Source organism: Photinus pyralis, unplaced genomic scaffold (assembly GCF_008802855.1).
Source record: "Photinus pyralis isolate 1611_PpyrPB1 unplaced genomic scaffold, Ppyr1.3 Ppyr1.4_LG1, whole genome shotgun sequence".
In the NCBI taxonomy this organism is placed as follows: Eukaryota; Metazoa; Arthropoda; class Insecta; order Coleoptera; family Lampyridae; genus Photinus; species Photinus pyralis.
This window is the reverse complement of record NW_022170249.1, coordinates 55,507,663-55,523,025: the sequence shown is the minus strand read 5'-3', so window position 1 is coordinate 55,523,025 and position 15,363 is coordinate 55,507,663. Positions and strand designations below refer to the sequence as shown.

The following is a 15,363-nucleotide window of genomic DNA, read 5'->3' as shown; positions in this document are numbered from 1 at the left end:
GTGGATGAAAGTACTGGTCGTAATTTTTATTATGAACGATAAGGACTCATGACTGGTTCTTAAGACAATCTCGAAAACTTAGTGCACCGTCCTTAACGTTTGACATTCTTATGTTAGTGTTCGTGAGATTAGTTTTCAATAGGTACTTTGCATTTGTAAATGAACACCAAATCGACATTGTATACGTTGATCGACAAAATATCTCTTTCGACATGTCTATTGACTGGTGTGGATATAAAGTTTCAACTAGCCATAATTGCACTTCAATTATAATTCATCGGAGCAAGAGCCCGTGTCTGCCAGACTTTCCTTATTTTAGAAAATCTGAAAGTTTCTCAGTTCATGCTTCCCACACAGGTATGTACCATAAGCTACTTATGAACTTTGGATGACGAGGCATCAAAGGTGTATAATACTTAATTTCATCAAATTAATCATAATGCGTCTTTCTTATATTTTTGTTCGGAATAATGTAAGAGATCATGCCATCAATCACAAAAGTATAAGAAACAAAATTACGCATTATGATCAATTTGACGAAATTAGGTAGGTACTTTATACTATGCGATCAAAAAAGACTTGCTGTCGAGTCACCTTTGGATTTTTGTTTACATAGGAAGACATATTTAACTTGAATTTCCAAAGGCAAAGAAACTTTTAGCTTTTATAAAAATAAAATAATGAAGGTCTGGCAGTCACGGGCTCTTGGACTAATAGCAAAGTCTTTTCCAAATGTTTTGTAATGTTTCCGGAATACTGATGTACCAGATATTTCACAAAATTTCTCCCAATGCTGCTCCGATGGATAACTTATTCCATGTCGATGGCTCATGGCATTAACCAACCGAACAGTCATGTTAGACTAGATTCAATATTGGTTAAGATTTTGTGGGTGTGGTCCGAAGACGAGATGCAGGTTAAATGCCCGAAGGTGGAAAAACAGGCGGTTGTGTACTGTAACATTTTTAAACATCCAGAAGAAATTTGATTGTGTCATGACTTAGGTTCGAATCCTAATCAACTTTAATTTTAGTTATATCCCTATTATCTTCGTCGTTTTGATGCCTAATACAGGCCTTCCATGTGCATTCATATCATCGAACTTTGAATTAACGGTATATATTTGATTTTGAACTTGGAACGCAATGTTGAAACTCACCTCCACGTGTGCACATGGTTTGTACAAACTTGGTGAATAAATATGGCGTGGAATTAGGAATATTAGTTTTGGTTTACATTTCGAAGCCAAAGGATGTCGAACAGAAGGTAGAAAATTGCAGCAGCTGTAGTAGAATTATCTGAAGATGAGAAAAAAGAGAAAAAGTTATCCGCTCCGGGAACAATGGCTACTTCCACGTTTGAACTTGGGTCTCTTTGCTTTGAACTCCAAGTTCGACGAAATCAATGTACTTGGAAGGCCCGCTAAGGCTTCTTTAGCTTTTACTAAAGAGGGGAAATTGCAAAGTTCATACCTTTAGACAAGTATCGTGGAATAGGAAACATGTGCATTAGTATTTGGGGTTAAAGTAAATTTGGGACATAAGAACTTATTATCATACTTTGTATTTCTTTAATGATTTCCAAATTCCAAACAGGTCAATGTCCTCTGTCTCCACGAAGGTTAAGCATCATTAAAGTTAATCTTAAAAATTGCAAGCTTGTTGAATTGCACAATGCATAAAGAGAAACTGACGTCAGACCCCTTCCAAAAATTCTCAACGCAGTTACGCAGTACCATTAATTATATACTACGAACTACATAATCAATGGCAGTACGCAGTTAGTATTCATCATTACCCTAGACAGATCCTCTGCCCTCTCTTTGTAGGATCTTTTTGTTAGTTTAAATATTTGTGTAATTATGGCCCAGTCGGGGGCCGAGGTATTACAGTTCTGTAAAAACTTTCAGAATAAATTCTGTAAATTTGCCTTTACGTGTGGATTTATACACTGCTCCAAAGGCGACTATGCAATATATTCCAAGCATGGTGTTATAAGTACCGCAATCCAAAGTGAAATAGACAGACTTAAAGTTCCGGCTCGTGTTCGTTGTGTCAATTTTCAAAAAGGGGATTGCCAGTTAGGGGTAGGCTGCAAGTTCAGCCATAGCAATCCCACAAGAAATGACTTACTTAAGTGCCCAGTGTGCAAAGACATTTTAAAAAATGGTGAACTTTCATTTTTGGTAGAGTGTAGGCACATCATTTGCCGCCCATGTGCCAATAGGCTAGATATGTACCGTACTCTAAGAGACGGCACAGTTTTGAAATTGTGCCCCATGTGCCGGCAAGAGGCAAGAATTGGGCTTGTCGAATAATTCAGTGTAGATGCTACAAAATCTGTAAGTACCTATGTGTTATTTGATTAGGTATAAACTAATAAAGTAAGAACATAGTTCAAAGCGGTTTGGTAGTTGGCCATTAGCAACATTTCTACATTCTAATTTACAATCCCCTTGGTGTGAAGTTTATTTGATTTTTATCAGTTGAAAAAGTTAGTCGTCACATCCCAAAGAGCACATTGAGGTTATGCGGAGGATGGGAGGAATGTGCTGCATTTGCAGGAAAGTGAAACTGCAACCAGTCTTTCCATTGCGTGTTGGTTTCTATTTTAGTCTTTAACGTATTCATATTCAGTTTAGTGATACTTATTGATAACCACAGTCTAGGTCTAGTGCAGTGTTTTAAACTTAGCCGTTTTGAATTGCAGTTAATCATGCCCATGTGCAAAGATTTTTTATTTTCTATTTGCCACCGTGCAGACTGCAAGTACTTTCATAGATTTATGATCTGTAGACAGAATTGCACATTTAATATGTGCAAATTTTTTCATTTGACTCCGAGTGACTTCTTTGACTTGGAAAACGATAGAAGACCTTTCGGAGAGGATTTGCAAAGAGAGGTGAATAGGGTCGCCTATTCATACACGGGTGATGATGAGAGTGGTGTGTATTGTGCCGGTTTGCTTGCGGGTGGCCAGTGCAGTAGCGTATTTTGTAAGCGGTGCATACCACAAGAAAGTAAGTCATTTCGTTATTGCATGATCAAAGTATTTTCCCCTATGTTTTTTATAGTAGTAAACAGTAATTGTAGTTACGATATTACAATTTTATTAAATAAACTATAAAAACTGTTCAAAATGTCCACCGTTGTTAACGACACAATTCCACTCTACACTTCATTAGTGATGCCGCCGAGTCTCGTCTCCAATTTTCGAGACGAGACCGAGGTTCAGTCTCGTCACGACGAGACGAAACTGACCATTAGTCTCGGCGAGTCTCTCGTTTGGTCTCGGAACTTTTTTTTTGTATTTATTTTACTCTTTTTAGCACATTTTTGGAAAAAATTACGCTATTATGTTCGTTATGATTGCCTGCTTGGCTGTCTGACAGGGTGTCCGGCTGAGATCTCAGTAATTACAATAGCTAGAAACTTCAAATTTTCGCTAAGAGCGTTCTGCTTTAGTGCAGATGAGCAGGCTGTACCCTATTTTTAGTTGGATTACTCGTGAGATCGATAATTTGATAGTTTGATTTGTCATTTTTTATAGTATGGCGAGACCAAACCAGATTAAACGAGAGGAGACTGAACCAGCTCGAGAAGAGACTCTGACTTGGTCTCATCTCCAGGAGACGAGACTTTCGAAAGTTACGTCTCGTATCACGGTAACAACTACGCTTCATATTGTCGAAACACTTTCCCGAGGTTCAGGTGAAATTCTTTCAAGTTCCTCAGTAATTTCTGCTCGTAGTTCATCGAGTGTATGGATAGTTTTGTAATGAGGGTGCATAATATGTAGATTTTTATGCAAAATCTGTTGGAATGGCATGTCGAAAAAGACAACTCTGTAATTTGAAAATAAAGTTAATAGGTATCAATTCTACGTGTGCAACTTACCAGCTGGGGCACTTAACGGGGTGCAAATGGTTTTTATGGTTTATCTGACAAACTATTGGTCTCACAAAAATTTACATTTTTTAATAAAAATAAAATTCTTTACATTGGTCCAGTATTAATCGTAGATCCAAAAAGAACAAAGTTATAAATGAAAATTGATGAGCATTTTGTAAAAAATTTTTAATTGGTCGTTAGGTATAACTTTTTTTCTGGTCATTTTGCAAAAAAAAATGAGAGGTTTTTCAAGAAATAATTTTCGTTACAAAATTTTCTTCATTGTTTAAGATTTTACAGCGCTGTTAAGCGAATACTATTCTTTAGTATTCATAACTATACATAAATATTAATGATCTGACAGTTTTCAATAATCTTGTAATTTTTTTATGATAATCTTTTTAATTATTGCAGGAATAAACCACTCAAATTTTGTGTACACTAATATTGTAAAAGAAATTCCTAAAAATTCTTAAATTTCTAAAAAGTTTTGAAAAATCTAAAAAAATTTTTGAAAATTTAAGAAGTTTTAACAAATCCTAGAGAATTCCTAAAAAAAATTGTAATATAAGTATCTAAGAACTCTAGCTTTTAGAAATTTTTTAAAAATTGTAAAAAAATTCGAAAAAATTAAAGTTCTACGAAATTCTAGAAGATTCTAAAAAATTCTAGCAAATTGTAAGATATCTAAAAAATTCTAAACTTCTAAAAAATTCAAGAGATTTAAAAAAATTTAGAAAATTGAAGTTTTAAAAAATTCTACAAAACATTCTAGAACGTTCAAAAAAATTCTAAAATATCAAAAAAATACTAGAAAAATTTAAAAAAATCTACAAAATGCTAGTAGTCAGCTCAAACGTCAAAACCGTGTTCACATAACTCAAAATCGTGTCCAAAACTTCAAAATAGTTTTTACAATAAAATACACAAATAAATACAGGTGCCGCCACGTAAGAAGACATTAGTTTGCGCATTCCCACTATTCATTTCTATTAATTGCAAGTATTAGTGCGCCACGGATCCATCTTCCAGACTTTAAATTCTTATGTTCTTTTATTCCCACACGTTTACTTGGGTATTTTATCACAGTGTTCTCTGAAATGTACACTTTAATTTGATTTTATTTTAAACATCAATAATTTCAAAGTTTTGTGGTGGAATGTCAAGTTAATAACTTCTACGACTAAAAGTTACTGGACCAAAGTTGTAGAGAATTTTATTCTTATTAAAAATTGTTTGAAATACATTTTCAAATACCAACCTTCTCCCATTTAATTCAGATACCTACCCATTGTTGAGTCGAGAAAACGGATACCTTGTACGATAGGTATTTTTCTATGTATTGCTTTTGCTGTTTTTGAGAGACGATTTAATAGTGTTAAAATGATTTTCTTTATACATATGCTTTTTTCAGATCTTCCATATTGTGTACGATGCAAAGGCGTTGTTTTTAATCATACGGTCCATTTGCTTGATGGCTGCCATCATCTGATATGTGACAAATGTGTGCCCCTACTTCCAACGAAAATTGAGGCAATAGTATTTTACCAGTGCCCTTGTGGTAAATTTGGGTATCCTTTTAAATTATATGCATAATAGTAAGTATACCATTCATATAAAATTTTTTTTTGTAATTAGTGTATTAATTTTTCCAGAATTCCACAAGCTTGCTGTTTGCCGCGTTGTAGTTTGCCGCGTTATAGTTTGCCGCGTTGTAGTGACGATGAACACTTGTTCGTTTAGTTTGCCGCGTTGTTACTTTATTGCGTTGTAGTTGCCGCGTTGTAGTTTGCCGCGTTATAGTTTGCCGCGTTATAGTGAAGTTGAACGCTTGTTCGCTTACCGTTCTTTTAGTTTGCCGCGTTGTTGGTTTATCGCGTTGTAGCTTAAAATTCAAGTCTTTGAAGTCGAGAGGCAGTTACTATTCTCCAGGATTCTTGCAATTAATGGTATGTTGGATTAAAATATTGACTAATATTCCTTCAAAAGCAATTTAGATAAGTTCAAATATAAATTTATTGGGGTTATTGGTAGTGATGATCTTGAGCCCGATGACATTGAAGCTAATTGTAACTTTTATTTTTAATCTAATCGACATCCTTTAAGGGCCGGTACTTTTATGCTTCGTTAGTTGTTGATTAAATTTAATGAATCAATGATTAATACACTAGTAATTAGGTAATAATTGTACCCATAGAAAATATTCAGTGGGTAGGCGGTTGATGAAGGTACTGGTCCTAACCTGTAGGGCGTCTTGGATCGGATATGATAGGGGTAACTTTTGTGTTGTTGAATAACGGAAATTAGTTGAAATTAACAATTTTGTGTGATAATTTTGTTCAAAAAATTTAGAAATTCGAGTTTAATTACATTACAAAGTAGATGGATATTGCTTACATCTGCTCTGTATTACTTACAGTTATTTCTTTAAAGCAATGAACCGATTTCACGAAGAAGATTCCAATAAAGTCAAAAAAAGGCATACAAGGAAGGGGATTTCATATAATGAGCTGAATGAAACGATGAAACGAATACATGAAGAAGATTCCACTGGGTGCAAAAAAAGGCGTACAGAAAAATGGGTTTCAGGTAATGAACTGAATTCAAACGGTAGAGAGATGTAATATAAATATTGTCTGGCCCAGATATACTTGTGTATGACCCATTGATGTATCGTAATAATAAGCTTGTTTTATGCAAGAAAACACTTATTATGTGATTGGGGATACCGTTCACAGGTATTGTGTCGCTGACACATACTATCGGTCTTAAAATGTGTGTCACACATTAGCTTTTTTGTCTTTCAGAATTTGACAGATTAAAATAGTTGGAATTGCACACTTCTATCGGTGCGCATATTTAAAAAAACGCCACAACTGTTGTTTGTTGATTCGTCTCAACCCACTTGATTTTAAAACTGAGTCATACATTACACAAGTATAAGTGGCGCAAAGTGTAGCTTAGTATAGGCACAGATCTTTGTATGTGTAGATCTGTGGTATAGGTATTGGCCATATTACTTAAAATGATTTTTTTATAGGTATAAAGCAACTTCATGAGAAAGGTTTGAAACAAGTGGACATGTCAGTTTATAATAATCCAATTTCTTCAAAAAATAGAAGTAAGATAACTAGTTTACCTTATGTATTTTTTAAATTATTTCTCGCTAAAGGTGTACAAAGGTGCAATGTGGAATCCCAAGGGTCCAGTACCTCGTCTGTTATTTTCTCTCATACTAAAGAGATCTATACAGAATCACTGAATTTTAATAAGCGACAGTATATTCCTAGATCAATCAGCACGCGATCTCAAAAAATGGTGGAAAAGTGTACGAAGGAGCCTGTTTGTGTTCTGGTTCGCCTGAATGAAAAAGGTTCGTGAATAATTATTTGTGCAACAAGTTGGAAAAATACACCATTTTGTGTTTGTTTCCACAACTTTTTTTGTGTACTTACTGAATTGAATAAAAAAATTTTATCTTTTCTTAAAAATTCAGAAGTGTGTATCATTTAAAGGTGCACATTTATAAATGAAAAGTTTTTTGTAAATACATAATACCATTCGTTGCAAAAACATTTTCATAATTTATACTTGCATGTGATTAAAATGTGTATTCAACCAAACTTTTACCATTCATAATCAGTTTTAGCTAAGACTTTGTCTAAAGATACCTCCCCCAGCACAGCTTCAGATGATCCTGCATATATTCCATCAGAAGAGTCTAGCACTGGTACATCCATTATGAATGACACTGAAACGCTACAGGCGTGTAAAGATAATACAATAGATTCAGAAGACCCACATTCTTGTCAGCCATTTACTGAGGCCAAAGAGGGGCATAACATAGGTGCAGGTAAATTTCATGTAAAAGAATTTGTATCTGTACTGTTGTTGCTGCATACAAATTATAATTTTAAGTATTACTTTACATTGCATTTACTTATTAGCTACTCAAATTTCATTTTCGGTAAAATAAGCAATGTAAGTGCATACATAGGTAAACAGTAATTCGTTTTTCCAAATGTATTGTCATGTCATGTTATTGATCAAAATAATTCTTAATAGGTATTTTAATTTCTATATTTTCTTATAGGTGAAGCTGATTTAATAGCAGCGGCTGATGAGCAAATATTTGTACTTGAAGAAATGGCGCGGCAGATCCCTGACGAGTCTATGTGTGTACAGTCTCTTGCTAGAGAATCTGAATATATTACCACTCCGACATTAGGTAACGTTTTTATAATTAGTACAGTTTACATGCAGTATGTATCTATAACCTGATGGTAATCCTAATAATAAATACTGTTTTGACTATAGATCCAAATAAAAAAATAAGAATTGTGGACGACCAAATCGTTCATTTAGGCAGAGAGATTAAACGTTCGAATGTTCTGAATGAAAGATGCCCTAGCGCCGATATGCCAAGTGCAGATGAGCTTACATCAGGTAAAAAACTTGTGATATATCATTCCTAGGGTTTACAACCATGACAAATTGGTAATTTCAACTCTGCAAGCGCCAAGCAAACAAAAACAAGACAGACATTTCTATTACGTTCTAACCAAACTGCATAAATATTTGCATTTTTGACTTTTCTAAATCACACTTGTTACTTACTTACATATTTGTCCAGTAGTGTCCAATATATTTTTCTATTTATTTCTGTCAGAGCTATTTTTGTCATTGTTTTACAACTAAGGAAGCAAAAATTAATGGTATGCAAATGATATACGTGAAAAATGAAACATGTGGCTTACTTGGGCTTTTATATAAAACTGTTAGTTGTTTCATATACCAACACGCAAAAGTTACACTCAAGGCTCAAATAGGCTACCTTCATACACTATCTTAACTATATTTCTTTATGAATCGTACAGGGTGGACAATTTCGTTTACTGTAGACATTTGTAGAAAATCCTGAAACACTTCAACTTTAAATTATAAATTTACATTTTTCAGTATGGGCTGGTAATGTATCGTTTGAAAGGTCTCTTCATTTTCTATCCAAAAGTGTGTTTTAAAATTTATATAAAAAAATAAAATCATCTAGTTACCGAAATTCTGTAATTTATTTTTTTTATGTGAATTTTTGCAATAAATTTGCAAACAATAACATTTTTGGTTAGAGAATGAAGAGACCTTTTAAACTTCCCATTTAAAAAATTGGGGATTGTAACTGTCACTCGAAGGAGGTTGAAGGTAGGGATCGCATTTTTACATTTAAGAATGTCAATTTATAATTTAAATTTGACTTGTTTTGGGATTTTCTATAAATGTCTACAGTAGCCGAAATAATGAATATTCCATTTGGCTTGTCCACCCTGTATACATAATAACAATCTTATATATTTATAAGCGGGTTGTGGTGGCGTATAGTGCAGAGGCGAGCAACTACTGATTTTTATTGGGGATGTGATTCATTACGGCTCGCTTCCCCGCATGGTTTCTCATAATTTAGATGTCGCCAGGTGACACTGTATCTAGTAGCATATTATATACCAACTAACGTGTGTGTTTAATGGCCGTTTGCACTGACAAATTTAAGCGGAGCTTAGCTTAAACGTAACTTAAAATCTATGACAACGATTATTGAGACAATGGTCGTCATGTATTTTAAGCTATGCTTAAGCTAAGTTCAGCTTAAATTTGTCGGTGCAAACGGCCATTAGTTCCTTAAATGAAAGACAAAACACGTTGACTTAGTCCACCAAGTACAACAAATAAATTTGTTTTCAGTTCATCTAATACAAGATATCCATAAAGTAGACCAAAGGAACATCAAAGTGCTCCCATCTAAGGGTGGGTGTAAGCAATACTATTGCTCCTACTGCAGCAAACTAGTATGCAACTTTGGCCGTCATATTACAACAAAACATGTGGATGTAAAGGAAGTGTTGGATGTTTTGAAGTTACCAAAAGGTAGGGATAGTTATGTAAGGGTTGGAGTAGTTTTTGCTTGCTTAATCCACAAAGCTATTTGTTCAATTCCGAATAGGCAATCTCGTTACCTTACATGAAGTTATTTAAACACTGTTTTTAGGTCATCCAGAGAGGCATGCCAAAATAGCGTTGATAAGAGGAAAATCACAATTCATGCACAACTCTGATCAAAATATTAACACTGGTACCTTAATAGTTAAAAGAAGGCCAAATGAGGTAAAGGCAAGGGACTACAAACATTATAAACCATGTCCTTCATGCGGTGAAATGTTTGCTAAGATATCCTTAAAAGTTCATTTCGCAAAGTGTACTAATAATACGCTGAAAGCGACCGTACAAAAAAATGTGTGCAGAGAAAGCAAAAAAGTGTTCATGAATATCCACCAAAAAGCCAGTAATCGTTTGGTGAGAGATATATTATCTTCTTGTAGGGAGGATGATATAACTGCAATTTTTGCTTTTGACGAGTTATGTGTATTATATGGAAATAAAATGTGTCGAAAATATCGAAATAGCCACCATGCGTCAATGATACGACAAAGGATGAGGGAAATGGGAAAATTTATGTATGAATTAAATAAAATCCAGCCACATCTAAAGAGCCTACGAGATATGCTTGATCCCAAATATTATGATGACATAGTGAATGTAATAAACCACATTGCAGGACTTGATGAACGTACTGGGAAGTACAGAGCACCATCTACTGCATATAATTTGGGATTACACATAAAATCTATTTCGCTCCTTCTGGAAGCAGAGTGTATAAAAGAACAAAATACTGCAAAGAGAGAGGCGGTGAAGGATTTATTATGTTTAATAAATGAAGGTTTCACAACTGACATTAACAAAACTGTTGGAGAAAATCAATGTGAATCTAAGAGACGTAAAAAAATTGTTTTGCCTACTGCTGAAGATATTTTGGCTTTAAAAACTTTTTTAACTCGAGGTCTTGAAGAAGCATATAACTCTTTGTTGATAGAGTATACACCTAAATGTTGGAGAGATTTGGCAGGTTTAACCTTAACTTCTCTTCAATTATTTAATAGAAGAAGAGCGGGGGAATTGGAAAGGATCGAATTATCGGACTACAAGACGTAAGTAGATACATATGTAACATACGTACGATCTGATTTTTATAAGAAGACAACGGGTCCGCGATGCCGTAATAGCAGAGCTATATGAATGATGCACAAACTGGTCTTCTGCGCCTCAATCCTGTTGTCTTTTTGTTGCTAAAACCTTACTTCAGTTTATCTAAATGGGTGAATACTTTTGAACCTAATCTGTTTTAGATTTGAATACGTCAATGAAAATGATGACAGCCTCCAACAGCTTGATGCAAGTGTTAAGGCAGTAGCAAGAAATTATGGTCGTTTTTTTATTCGTGGAAAATTAAATCGGGCAGTACCAGTTATTCTCAGCAGACAATTAGTCAGCTACACAGATATGATTGTGAAATACAGGGAAGCATATGGAGTTCCAAAGGAAAATCCATACGTGTTTGGCATACCTGGAAGGACTCACTTTACACATTTGAGTGCCTGTGTTTTAATAAGGAGGTACGCAAAAGCTTGTGGTGCACCAAACCCACATACACTGAGAGGCACCGAGTTGCGAAAACAAATTGCAACAGCGTGTTCATTATATAATTTATCAGATCCTTTAGTTGAGGATATGGCTAATCATTTAGGTCATCACATAGATATTCACAAAAAGATATACAGACAATCTATAGGTCGAGAAGTTCCCAACATTGTAAACATTTTATTAAAGACTCTTGGAGAAGGCGAAGTTGAAGAAGACACGGAAGAAGATTCTCGTGCCTTTGTTGGAAATCAAAATAATGGAGACTCTTCGCCCATTTTGTTGGATGATACCCATTATTATGACACATTTGGTGACAACTCTAACCCAATTCACACGACAAATATGACAATCTCTACACCGTCCAATATATTGAATAACTTTGATAACTGTGCACCAATTGACACGATAAGTATGAAAAATGCGACAGTCTCTGCACCGTCTAATGTTGCATCTCACTTTGATGACAACTTCGAACCAATTCACACGACAAAAAAGAAAAATACGACAATCTCTACACCGTCCAATACATTGCACTTGTCATCAATTGACACGATAAGTAAGAAAAATGCGACAGTCTCTGCACCCTCTAATGTTGCATCTCACTTTGATGACAACTTCGAACCAATTCACACGACAAAAAAGAAAAATACGACAATCTCTACACCGTCCAATACATTGCACTTGTCATCAATTGACACGATAAGTAAGAAAAATGCGACAGTCTCTAGACCGTCTAATGATGCATCTTACGACTCGATAAATACTTCCATGTCCAAACGAACGTCATGGTCAAATGAAGAAAAGCAAGCTGTGAATGAACAATTTGATCATATGATTCAGTTTGGTGTTGTTCCGACTTACAAAGAATGTATGGAGTTAAAGGAACAATACCCCTGCTTAGAAAAAAGGACTCCTCCTCAAATAAAGTCTTACGTGGTATACCAAACTAAGAAAAAAGAAACCGTAGGACATTGTAGTCAGTTTAAAAGAGGTATGTTTGCAATTTTGTAAATCACATTTACCATAAAATAATCATTTTTAGTCAGGTGGACCACTCCAGAAAGGAACTTGGTTTTCAGTGAATTTAAAAGTTATTTAGAGCAGAAGAACTTGCCATCTTTACGAAAATGTTCTGAAGTTATAAGCAAGCATCCTATATTATCGTCGAGAACGCCCGAAGTGTTAAAAGCTTACATTAACAATCAAAATAAAAAAAAAAATTAATTATTTGAAAAGATTTCAAATGTATTGTACAACAATTTCCTTTTTGTTATAAAGTGTATTATTTTGTTTGTAGGAAATATCAGTTTTTAAATATCAATGTTTACAACTGTAGAATTGTTTAATATAAAATAGGTCAATGTTAGTTGTCGATATTATGAAATGTGAATGTGATTGTAATTATCCTTATTGTATTATGTTAGTGTGTACGTTTCCAGAACTTCATACCTTCTAATAAAAGACAAAAAAGTACTGAATTTATATCTTATAAGGCAGCGATAGCAATTTTTAACATATATCGGTGTTCGTTGTAAACACGTCCCCTGTGTTTAGTAGGGAGTAAAGAACACCTTACATGAAAGGTGATCGATAAAATTTTGCATGGAATCTTAACTATGAAGTAATATATACGGTGTTCCATTTAAAATAAGCAAGTGGTCATTAACTTCCGGTAAATACAGGTAAACTAAACGATTTTGGTTTTGATTCTTTATATCCTCTTCCAACCACGTAGGTGGTAGGTATACAGTTGTTACGGAAGGGATCACTTCAACCTCCACCCCCATGTTCAATTATTTAAATATACTTTTCAAAAATTTATTAATTACAAAACCAAGGTTAGTCTCTTTCGACGTGAAGCAAGTTTATTATTTCTGACGGTCTTAAAGCTAAATCTATGGTGGCCGGTTTGGTTCTACGTAGGTCTTGATTCGTTTTAAGGATGAAAATGTTCGCTCAGGCGTTGCAGTTGTAACTAGACCAATCTCAAAAATTCCTAGCAATTTCTTGATACTAGAGAAGGTCCCTGGGTTTGTAGTGTGTCTAAATATAAAACATTCACAGCAACTTCAATTTTTGTGCATTTTTTTGCACAAATCTTACTCTGCTTTTAAGGTAGGTAACCTTTTTTAATTATTCTAATTTGATAGTTGCATCATCCATTAAAAAAACCAGAACTAAAATTTGAAAATTAGGTGTACCTACCAATCAAATTTGCATGAGAGGCAAGCCTAGCTTTGAACTCCTCTAGTACATGACCAAAAAAAGGGCAAAAGATAGATCTTTTAGGATACCTATTCTTTTGGAGTTATTACCTTTCTACAACATGATTTTTATACCTTTGTTTTGAAATTATACAGGGGGTAGTAATTTCCTTTGTGGTAACTTTTCCTTGCGTCCCAATAATTTTGTGCAATTCGGCTTTGCTATCATCGCATCTCAACGATTCTACCTATAACTGCTTTAACGGGCTTTCAAGTTTCATTAAGATTTATGTTGACAGTCTGCAAACCCACGCTAAGAGTCGATGTGTACCTAACTGAACCTTGTTTAAAATCATTAAAGAAATTTGAAATTGATAGTTGTCTAGACTTTGGCTAAACTGAAATGCTTGCGAGTCTCTATTATCACATTTTCAATGTGTACAGTGCTTCAAGAATGCTACAAATCGGTTCACGACTTAAAATGTTTCAATCGATCTTGTTTCACAGAGAGTCGTACTACCTACCTACCTACCAATTTCGTTGCTTTTGAGCACATCATTCTGTAAAGAAGAAAAAACAGTAGGTACCTATAAATTCTTTAAGTATATTATGGTGACTTCTGATGAATGCGCCAGAACTCGACCTCGACCTCCCCAGACTACTTGGCGGTAGCGCTAACCCATATTGACGTTATCACTCAAAGTGTCGCGAGCTATATAGATTCTAGCGCGATCTTTCCTTAGCCGGAAATTTAAAATGATGGTGCTAAGTTAACGAAGCCCATTACTGACAAGGCACAATCAGTTGAAGGTAGGTATGCTACTGTGCTGAATAATCAACCACTTTTGAAACATATCCTTCAATCACTGCCCCGTGATAAGACTCCATCATTTACCTAAAATTAATCACGCATATCCAAAAAGTTACTCTACATGCCGGCATCCACATTGTCCTATAGGTACATGCATACATGACAACATTTGATGTAAATGTCGCCAAATGACAAAGTTAATTATGTATTCCAGACGCGACATAAAATAAGAGTATCATGGACAAAATTACCTACCATCAGGTGAAACTTGTTAAAGTTGCATAACATTTCCCGATTCCTCTAACGAAAATTTTTGTTCTTGTCGATTTTATTTATTGTAATTGAATTAATGTTGTTAATTTCATGCATCATTTCTCATCCTCAATGAATTTTAGGGCTGTTGTTCATATCTAAAATCTCTGTAAAACTCTCGGTTAAACTTGTCGGTAAACTTAACAGTTATGGTATTCCACGGACCTTTTTTTTACAAGGTTTGTGCTGTATTTACATGTTAGGTAAGTTTAACTGAGACAAGAACTGGCCCTAGATGGCTCAGATTATCGGTTTTTAAGGCCGTAACGTGATTTTATTTCTTTGCTATTTTTATCATTTTATGTAGCTATTACGTACATCACTAGTTTTGCCTATATATTTCACAATTCGAATTACCTATCAAACAAGCACCTACCTATAACTACATTTCGACCAAGAAACCTATTAATGGTAAATTCTTTCAATTTATACTTGTTATTAAAACAGCATAAAAATAGTTACAGAATTAAACATAACCTATAACGAATTATTTGATTGAAACCCCCTTGAAAAAAAAGTTTCGCCGCTCGTGTACTTGAATTTCGACTACACTATTATGATTGAAAATATACAGGGTGATTCCTATAGTACCTGCCACCGTTTGGGAGCGTGTAGG

The 15,363-nt window shown here is 34.5% G+C and overlaps 1 protein-coding gene across 1 annotated transcript; it reads left to right on the top strand.

Annotated features, from left to right (window-relative positions):
* The first annotated feature begins 5,558 nt into the window (after positions 1-5,558).
* Positions 5,559-12,644, top strand: LOC116163324. Its single transcript, XM_031477213.1, has 11 exons — positions 5,559-5,839; positions 6,324-6,479; positions 6,931-7,011; positions 7,063-7,263; positions 7,534-7,743; positions 7,984-8,118; positions 8,208-8,336; positions 9,627-9,809; positions 9,931-10,927; positions 11,126-12,411; positions 12,463-12,644. The coding sequence occupies exons 2-11, from the start codon at positions 6,326-6,328 to the stop codon at positions 12,642-12,644; spliced, it is 3,558 nt and encodes a 1,185-aa protein (XP_031333073.1). The 5' UTR covers positions 5,559-5,839; positions 6,324-6,325.
* Positions 12,645-15,363: the final 2,719 nt, after the last annotated feature.

What these genes read in the sequence shown, in the direction of transcription:
- LOC116163324 (XM_031477213.1), top strand. Translation starts at nt 6,326, where the DNA reads ATGAACCGATTTCACGAAGAAGATTCCAATAAAGTCAAAAAAAGGCAT. An exon ending in GGTTCGCCTGAATGAAAAAG is followed by an intron (nt 7,264 to 7,533) that starts GTTCGTGAATAA and finishes ATTCATAATCAG; the next exon opens with TTTTAGCTAAGACTTTGTCT. An exon ending in TGTTTTGAAGTTACCAAAAG is followed by an intron (nt 9,810 to 9,930) that starts GTAGGGATAGTT and finishes CACTGTTTTTAG; the next exon opens with GTCATCCAGAGAGGCATGCC.